At 35.3% G+C, this 9,822-nt stretch overlaps 1 protein-coding gene across 1 annotated transcript in view; it reads left to right on the top strand.

The window, feature by feature from the left end:
• The first annotated feature begins 3,050 nt into the window (after positions 1 to 3,050).
• The window catches only part of LOC128032502 (heparanase-like protein 2), a 24,688-nt gene continuing 17,916 nt past the window's right edge, over positions 3,051 to 9,822 (top strand). The window contains exons 1-4 of the mRNA XM_052620875.1: positions 3,051 to 3,257; positions 3,339 to 3,375; positions 3,565 to 3,745; positions 3,836 to 3,990. Coding sequence (XP_052476835.1) covers positions 3,051 to 3,257; positions 3,339 to 3,375; positions 3,565 to 3,745; positions 3,836 to 3,990 — 580 coding nt within the window. The remainder of the gene's footprint in view (positions 3,258 to 3,338; positions 3,376 to 3,564; positions 3,746 to 3,835; positions 3,991 to 9,822) is intronic.

The following is a 9,822-nucleotide window of genomic DNA, read 5'->3' as shown; positions in this document are numbered from 1 at the left end:
CATTCAAAAGGGTTAAATTGAAATTTAAAATAAATTAAAGGACGAATTTAAAAAACAAAAAAACCCTAATTGGAAATATATTTAAAGGCGGAGGGGCCAAAAGCGCAATTTGCCCCTCCGCATGAAAAGGATGCGGATCCTGGGTCCGGGTCGGGTCGATGCGCGGATCTTGGGTCCGGGTCGGTTCGACGTGTGGATCCCCCCTCCTTCAAACGGTGCCATTTTCAATCGGCTATTTAAGCCAAAATTATAAAAAAAAATTCATTCCTTCATTAAAAAAAAAAACTAAAAATCCCTCCAAAAAAGCTCTCAGCCTCCGGGCACCGGCCTCTAGTTCAGTCATCAGCCGGTCGTCGGCCACCGTGTCGGCCGCCGATCTCCGGTGACGGTGCCGCCGTATGGGGTGGCCGAAAAAGGGGAAAATCCCCTATTCGGCCTTTCAAACCCCCTTATGCCCAAATCTGGGTTCAAATCCTTTAAAAATATCAGCAAAAAGCCTCGAAAAATCATCAAACCTTTCAGTTTCCGGCCATCGATCCTCGGGGAGGGCTCCCTCGGCCGTTTCAGGGCGATCTAGGCACCTTCAAAAGGTTACCTCTTTCCTTTTTATTTGTCTTTTTTTCGTATAAAATTTAATAAAAAGAATATAAAAAACGGTAAATATCAACCTTTGAATCGATCGTATTGCTCTTGGTATTTGCTGTTTTCGATTGTGGAAATGGTTGTTTTTATTGATTTCGAATTTGGATCCTTGTTACAGTGTTACAATGGCTACTTTATAGCCGAATGGAATAAATCTAAAGAAGAAACAAATCCGTTTCTTTATTTGATTTACAAATCTTTGATTCGCTTTCCATTTTGTTTTCCTTGATCGCAGTGAAGATCCATGGAGATTCGCCTTCGTGGGAGATTTGGAGTTCTTGGTGACGAAGCTTAGAAACCCTAGGGTTTCCCTCTATTCGACCTTTGCAATTTGGGCCATCGTTGTTTTGGTTTGGGCCTTGTAGGCCATTTGTAATATGATGAGTTTTCATTTATTTGTTACACAGTGCGGGCGGGTACAAATTGGGTATTACAATAATTAATCGAAACTCATTTCTTTACGTTAGAAATATTTTTTCCAAATATTACAACATACCAAAATTAAGAATTAAATGAACGCTATCGGAAGAAAATAGTATTCGTTTTCAATGTGTGGCGAAAAGAAACCTTATTAAGGATAACGAACGCCTCTTTTGTCTCGGGCGTTGTGGAATGTATAAGCCTCTCCTCATTGAAGATTGAAATTATTCTCGTCAACCTCGTCATTACGATTTTGTGGGGTTTGAGTACTCTTTCCACTCGTGCCTTGGATGCCTAATTAATTTGAGTAGCCAATTCGTTCATAACTTTCCCACGACTTGTTTTGTTCTTTTATTCTTGTTTTCTTTTATGGTACTTCCTATTTTACTTCTTTTAGTTAGTAGGGAAAAATAACACGAAGGTCCTTGTACAATGAGTCGGGACCAATTTAGTCCATGTACTATAAGAGAGTGTGGAACAAAGGACAATTAATGACGAAATTGACTATTTACGTTAATAAAATGTTAGGACACGAGCAATTCAGTCCCTTTCAAATTAAAATAGGGCAATCTAGTCCCTATATTATTCAAATGTGTGGAAAGAGGTATAATTGAATAGGGGGTTAAATCCTCTCGTTTGTAAAAAAAATTCAGTGGTTCAGAGAAAAACAAGATAGATGCAAATGTGAAAAAAATGCATCTACACAATATAATCATCAGCTGGTGGAATTTCATCAATTAAAAAACATAAATAATTCAAACATCCTTATATCAAATAATAAAGTTTATAAACATTCAAACATACTTAATTAACAGTTTTTAGTAATTTTGCAATGTCAGTAACCCCGAATTTCGATGGAAAATATACTTTGCAAATTTTAAATAAAGAACTTTGTACTACTTGGCCAACTGAGCCAAGTGCCAAATCCACTAGGTAGGTGGCTTACCTAATTGGCTTTTATCGTATACAAGGTGAAATATGGGCACTTGGGCGGCATTTGTTCTTCCCTGATTGGTTTCGAATTTTTAATATAAAAAAGGGCATAAAAATTCAGAAAAACAAAATAAACAATCCCTATAGGGTTTGGATTTTAGGTTATAACGGTTTGATTTTTTTATGCATTTCATTACACTGAAAACAAAAGCAAGTCTTGCTTAGTCTAGGTAGTTCATGTCATCGTCGTTAAGATGTGCTTTCTAAAGGCCCGGGGTAAAATTCTCAAAACCAACAATTCCTTGTCTTATAAAAGCCCTGTGGTCTATATTTTCTATAAAACAAAGAAAGACAAAAAAAACTTTCTATACGATTTAAAATATATATTACTTTCAATTATCGAGTAAATTAAAATAACTCCGAAAGTTCTTTTATGTACACAAATATTTTAAGATACGATAGAGTTTATGAAAATCCATGAAAGAGACTTAGGAATTTGGAGCGAATGTGGATAGGTACTCTCCGGAAAATTTTCGAAGAAACAAATGTGGGAAACTTTTTCTAGAAAGCTACTACTATGGACACTGAATTTCTAACATTTCAAGTTTAATGATAGGTTTAATTATTGCAATAATATAATCTCCGCAGACTTCCTTAGCATGCAATATTTACTTGTTAAAATATTCCTTGTAACAAAACCCACATTCCTATTCCATTAACAATATGGACAACAAGACATAAAAGCTAAAGAAACAATACAAGCCTTTAATTTGGAATTGAAATGGTAGACGGCCCAAAAGTGGTTTTAAAACGAAATTTTCATGCCAACTAACGAGTTGGAACCATTATCTCGACCGTAGTTGAAAAGGAATAAGTTGCAGCTGCAAAACTGTAACTTTTAAACAAAATGATGATGATGGCTTTGCCACGATTAAATTTCCTAACAAATTTTAAATTCATATCTAATTGTAACAAACTTTTAATACACGCATATATATAAACACATGCATGATTACAATTGCATTACCCTCAATTCTTCCTGCTCTTTCGTGAATATGGATTTGAAATGCATATTCAGCCTAGCAATCCTTGTTTCCCAGATATCGCTTTCGTCGACGCAAAATGTGAACGTTGTGATTCAGGGAGCAACACCAATTGCTGAAACAGATGATAACTTTGTATGCGCTACATTGGATTGGTGGCCTACTGAAAAATGCAACTACAATCAATGTCCTTGGGGAAAGGCTGGAATTTTAAATTTGGTATGAATATTTTATTTTGTGTGTATGAACAATGTCTTTTACATAAATTTTGACTTTTCTTGTACTTTATGTTTTTCGTAGGATTTGAAAATGAAGGGTCTAATAAATGCAGTAAAAGGTGAGTTCTACGTATATAATATATCCATGGTAGTCCATACCCTATGAATAAAAAAAAAAGATTGCAAATATTGCGGTTCGAATACTGTTAAAAGCCACCTCATAAGAGTGGTTGCGTGAACGAGTTGGACTAAACTTGGTTCAAAGCTGGTAAGAACAATTTCAGACTAATTTTTAATGCTACTTTCAGCATTCAATCCTTTAAGAATCAAAATTGGTGGGTCGTTGCAAGATCAAGTGGTGTACGGAGTAGGAGGAGTTAAGAATTGCCCCAATTTCATCAAAAATGAAGATAGTTTATTTGGATTCTCTCAGGGCTGCCTTCCCATGGAAAGATGGGACCAACTCAATAATTTTTTCAATCAAACTGGGTTGGTATTTCTATTTATTCCGAAAAAGAATTAAACATTCCCTTTTTTTCTTAGTAAAGACATTGACTTTATTGATATGACATTTTGAAGAGTAAAGGTTACATTCGGGTTGAATGCTCTTCTCGGAAGAAATCGGTCAGAAATCAAAAAGGGTCTTTGGGTTGGCGATTGGCAATTGCAAAATGCAGGGGATTTCATGAAGTATACTATTTCCAAGGGATACAAAGTTGATTCTTATGAATTTGGTAACTAAATTTGTTTTCCCGAAGCTCTGCATGAGATTGTTTTTCATTATTTTTCGAATTGTATTTTAATCCATTTATTATTTTAGGAAATCAACTCTCCGGAGCTGGGATGGGTGCAAGCGTTGAGGTTGAACAATATGGAAAAGACATAGTAGTACTTAAGAATCTAGTGAAAGAGTTACACCCAGATCACCTAAAAAATAGCTTTGGTCTACGAGTTTCAGAAAAACGAATTCGGGAGTCAGTTACGTACGAGGAAGGATTAGCACCCTCGAAACGCCCAAAAATTGGTACCAAATTGATTAATTAATGTCTTGAAGTCGAGAGTAAAAAAATGCGATCCTTAATTAAATTAAATTATTTATTAAGACATTCTCATTTTGAATAGAAAAATATCACACCCAATGCGTTAGGGCACAACATTTTATTCTCTTCACAGTGAGTTAGTCAAAAATTCGTATAATAAAATTTAAGAAAATATCTAATTGTTTAAAATTTATATAGAAATCGCGGCCCAATACGTTAGGGCACAATTTCTTAAAATCTCAAACATTCAATATTTCCTTTATTTCTTTAAAAATCTTTATCTCGAGAAATCAAAATGTCACATCAATACATTAGGACACAACATATTGAATTCAGATGATAAGTTTTATTTTGTTTGATTTAAAGAGCAATCCTCGATTGTTAGATTTTACAAAAAATCGGAACCCAATACGTTAGGGCTCAATTTTCTTGAAAAATCCTAAATCTGAGTATTATCCTTATTTTGAAAAGTTTTATTTTAAAATTGAGTAAAAATATAGTGTAATGTTATGTTGAATGTGTGAATAGATGCGCCTTAAACAAATATCAATAATAAATACAACAATTTCATAGAAATAATATGAATAAATAAATAAGATAATGACATGCAAAATATCAAATAAATAAGCAAGATAATAATAAAAAATATGCAAACATAAATTGATATACAAATTATTGAAATAAACAAAAAATGTATACATGTACACCTAAAATACATAGGTTTGAAACAATTAAAGTAATATCGAAATCAATTAATAAATAAAACAAGTATATATATATATAAATATACGAAAAGTATTAGTTTTTAAAAAGGGTATAAATACGTACATAAAAATAAATATACATATATATATAAAATAATAATAATTACACATGAAAATCATAAAATAAAATAAAAAACAATTACATTATCAAAATTAATTGATTTTAAGAAAAATATAAAAAAAGACTAAATTGGATTGCAAGTAAAAAAAACTGGGGTAAATCCTTAAATAAATAAAGTCTGGAGGACTAAATTGAACGCACGAATTACATAGAGGGGCTGGAAGGGCAATTTTCCCTCCTCCTCTAAAACGGTACCGTTCAAAAGGGTTAAATTGAAATTTAAAATAAATTAAGGGACGAATTTAAAAAATAAAAAAACCTAATTGGAAATATATTAAAAGGCGGAAGGGCCAAAAGCGCAATTTGCCCCTTCGCATGAAAAACACGCGGATCCTGGGTCTGGGTTGGGTCGACGCGCGGATACCCCATTCACATGGTGCCATTTTCGATCGGCTATTTAAGCCAAAATTATAAAAAAAAATTCATTCCTTCATTCAAAAAAAAGTAGAAAATCCCTCCGAAAAAGCTCTCAACCTCAAGACGCAACCTACGGATTCGATCATCGGCCGGTTAAACCGGCCACCGTCTTGACCACGATCTCGAGATGATGGCGCCGCCATATGTGGTGGCCGAAAAAGTGGAAAATCCCCTATTCAGCCTTTCAAACCCCCTTATACCCAAATCGGGGTTCAAATCCTTTAAAAATATCAGCAAAAAGCCTCGAAAAATCACGAAACCTTTCAGTTTTCGGCCATTGATCCTCGGGGGTGGCTCCCTCAGCCGTTTCACGGTGATCTAGGCACCTTCAAAAGGTATAAGCTTTAAAAAATGCCCAATTTTGCCCGGTTGTGCTGGACCTTGGTACTCGCCTTCTTGAGCTTCATTCTGACCTTCTACGTCTTCAGAGGTATAAGCTTTGGTGCTTCAATCCACTCCACTGCAACTTCAAGGAGATAGGACTTACACCCTGTAACTTTCAAAAGAACAATATTTGCTATCTTAGTCTATTCCATTGCAATTTCAGGGAGATAGGATTATCAGCTTTAATCTGCTCCATTGCAACTTCAAGAAGATAAGATTTGCCTACTTAGTCTGCTCCATTGCAACTTCAGGGAGATAAGACTAGATGCAATCTGCTCTCTCCAACTTTAGAGAGATAAGATCTGTGATTTTAATCCGCTCCACTGCAACTTCAAGGAGATAGGATTGTCGGCTTTAATTTGCTCCAGTGCAACTTCAGGAAGATAAGATTTGCCATCTTCAGTCTGCCTCACTGCAACTTCAGGAGGATAAGGGTGGGTTTGGATGGGCGATTGGGTGCGGTGCGGTGCGTTTAGCTTACTTTTTGTCTCACACTACAGTATCGCTACAGTATCTAATCTCACCGCCACCGCTGTTTTTATACTAACCGCAGGTAAACACACCGCCCATCCAAACTCACACTAAGACTTGCTTACTTAGTCTGCTCCATTGCAGCTTTAGGGAGATAAGACTAGATGCAATCTACTCTCTGCAACTTCAGAGAGATAAGATCTGTGATTTTAATCCGCTCCACTACAACTTCAAGGAGATAGGATTATCGGCTTTAATCTACTCCACTGCAACTTCAGGGAGGTAAGATTTACCATCTTCAGTCTGCCTCACTACAACTTCAGGAGGATAAGACTTGCTTACTTAGCCTGCTCCACTGCAACTTCAGGGAGATAAGACTAGATGCGACCTACTCTCTGCAACTTTAGAGAGATAAGATCTGTGATTTTAATCCGCTCCACTGCAACTTCAGGGAGATAGGATTATTGGCTTTAATCTGCTCCACTGCAACTTCAGGGAGATAAGATTTGTCATCTTCAGTCTGCCTCACTGCAACTTCAGGAGGATAAGACTTACTTACTTAGCCTGCTCCAATGCAACTTCAGGGAGATAAGACTAGGTGCGATCTGCTCTCTGCAACTTCAGAGAGATAAGATCTGTGATTTTAATTTGCTCCACTGCAACTTCAGGGAGATAAGATTATTAGGATTCAATTACTCTTTAAAGAGTTTTTATTAGGTTTCAATTACTCTTGTAATTTGCCTATAAATAGGCTTGTTTTCTACACATTGGAGGGGATAAAAAAAGAGTATTTGTTTTCTTTCAAATTTGTGTGAGGCAAATTTTTGAGAGTAGAGTGATTCTTCTCTTACTATTTAGTTTGGAGTTTGTTACTTTCGAGGGTATTTCGGAGTTACAATTATTCAAATTTCTTTCCCGTTCATCGGTGTTTCTAGAGGTTCTTCTTCTAGGGGTTTCGTAGGGAGCCGCTCAATCATTGGCGTTTTTGGTTACAAGTTAACCAAGGGCTCCATAGGGCAAATCTATCCTTATTTTATTATTATTATTTAACTAATTTTATTTATTCTCTTTTTTATTTCTAATTTGTGTTTCTCTTGTGTCTAGATCCGGGATTCCGCATCAGAAGCTGTGCACATCCAATAAATCTACCTTCACCCGTCTTTCGGCATGCACTCGATGACCTGAAAGTTTCTACCAAAATTGCTGGAATCGGTGTAACCTTATTATCGAGCCGGTTGAATAAATCAGTGACTGCTTCATCCACATGCCCCAAGGCTTTAAGGAAGACAACCAAACCGTATATACTTAAAGGAAAGACATCTATCCTCTTTCTTACGTCTGGGTGTGTGAGGATTGCATCCTTCAAGCTTCTCTAAAGAACGCATTTGCTATCCCCCTTTTGCTTAATCTGTACAACGACCTATTGCTCACTCATCCCTGTTATACTCATCAGCTTCTTTGAAAAGGCTGGCACATTTACCGCTCTAGAGTAGACCCTGTCTACTTGAAACTTTGAACATTGGAGTAAAGCCACATATTCTTCTATCGTAGGCACCAAATCAACCTTCCCAAATGTGAAGCAGCTGTAAGCAGGATTCTAAAACTGGGCGAGGGCTCGAAACAAACGCTTGTCTACATTTACGTCAAGCAAATAAGGCAGGTCTCCATAATTATCATAGAATAGCTGTCTAACCTCGTCATTACACTGATCCCATATCTCTTTCAATTCCTGCAAATTGTTTTGAGTTACACTGATGCGCATAAAGTCCCATATTTCCGACACGTACCCATCAACCAAAATATCACCCTTTTCTTGCTGCGTTGTTTCAGACCAAGTTCGGACAGCCGCATTGTCCTCCACTTTATCAAGAAACCCTCTTTCAATGATAAGCTTTCTATCTAGCAACTGAATATGGACTGACGCCTTTTATGATGAAATGAAATGCTATGTCATGCAATCAAAATAAAACACAAAAAGTCAGTATCACATAAAATATAATCAAGAAATAATAAAATACCTAATTGGATATCTACTAGGGTTTAGTATAGTTCTACCTATGATGGATTCTTAAAGTTCACTATATGAAGCTCGACTTCCAGGGCAAAGATACCCAAACCAGCAGATTCCTCGATCTTCACCCATTATAGGCTCATATAGATCAAGTTCGGTTCAGGGGAATACATTTTCCCTATGACTATACGAAGATGAAAATCTCACGAAGGCATACGTACCGATGTATTCCGAAAGCGATCCACTATCCTATACGGATGTGAAAACCTCACGAAGGAATAGTTTCTTACTCCCACTTAAAAGGGTAGATCATTCAAGTCATGTGATGTATTATGCAAAATATAACCAATTAGGCAATAATAATAATGAATGTGAAAGGTAAATCATTTTCCCTTTTGTTTTTTTTTAAATATTTTCTCGACCATAAGACAAAATTTAATCAACTTTGTGGCTCGACTCTTATTTTTTTAAAAAAAATGTCCCCAGCGGAGTCGCCAAGCTGTCGAAACCATTTTTTATTTTGGAAAAAAAATTAAATTTTATTGTCGACTTTAAAAAAACAAAAATTGGGAGTCGCCACCAATCTTTTATTAAGGTGTGATTGGATCACCTAAAAAATAGCTTTGGTCTCTGAGTTTGAAAAAAGCATTTAAAGTCGATTCACGTACAAGGAAGGATTAGCACCTCGTAATGCCCAAAAATTGGTACCAAATTGAATAATTAATGTCTTGAAGTCGAGAGTAAAAAAATGCGATCCTTAATTAAATTAAATTATTTATTAAGACCTTCTCATTTTGAAAAGAAAAATATCACACCCAATGCGTTAAGGCACAACATTTTATTCTCTTCACAGTGAGTTAGTCAAAAATTCGTGTAATAAAATTTAAGAAAATATCTAATTGTTTAAAATTTATATAGAAATCGCGGCCCAATACGTTAGGGCACAATTTCTTAAAATCTCAAACATTCAATATTTCCTTTATTTCTTTAAAAATCTTTATCTCGAGAAATCAACATGTCATATCCAATACATTAGGACACAACATATTGAATTCCAGATGATAAGTTTTATTTTGTTTGATTTAAAGAGCAATCCTCGATTGTGAGATTTTACAAAAAAATCGGAACCCAATACGTTAGGGCTCAATTTTCTTAAAAATCCTAAATACGAGTATTATCCTTATTTTGGAAAGTTTTATTTTAAAATTGAGTAAAAATATAGTGTAATGTTATGTTGAATGTGTGAATAGATGCCCTTAAACAAATATCAATAATAAATACAACAATTTCATAGAAATAATATGAATAAATAAATAAGATAATGACATGCAAAATATCAAATAAATGAGCAAGATAAT

The sequence above is a fragment of the Gossypium raimondii genome, chromosome 9 (assembly GCF_025698545.1).
Source record: "Gossypium raimondii isolate GPD5lz chromosome 9, ASM2569854v1, whole genome shotgun sequence".
Classification (NCBI taxonomy): domain Eukaryota; kingdom Viridiplantae; phylum Streptophyta; class Magnoliopsida; order Malvales; family Malvaceae; genus Gossypium; species Gossypium raimondii.
The sequence above is the reverse complement of the archived record's forward strand: the minus strand, read 5'-3'. Positions and strand labels throughout refer to the sequence as shown.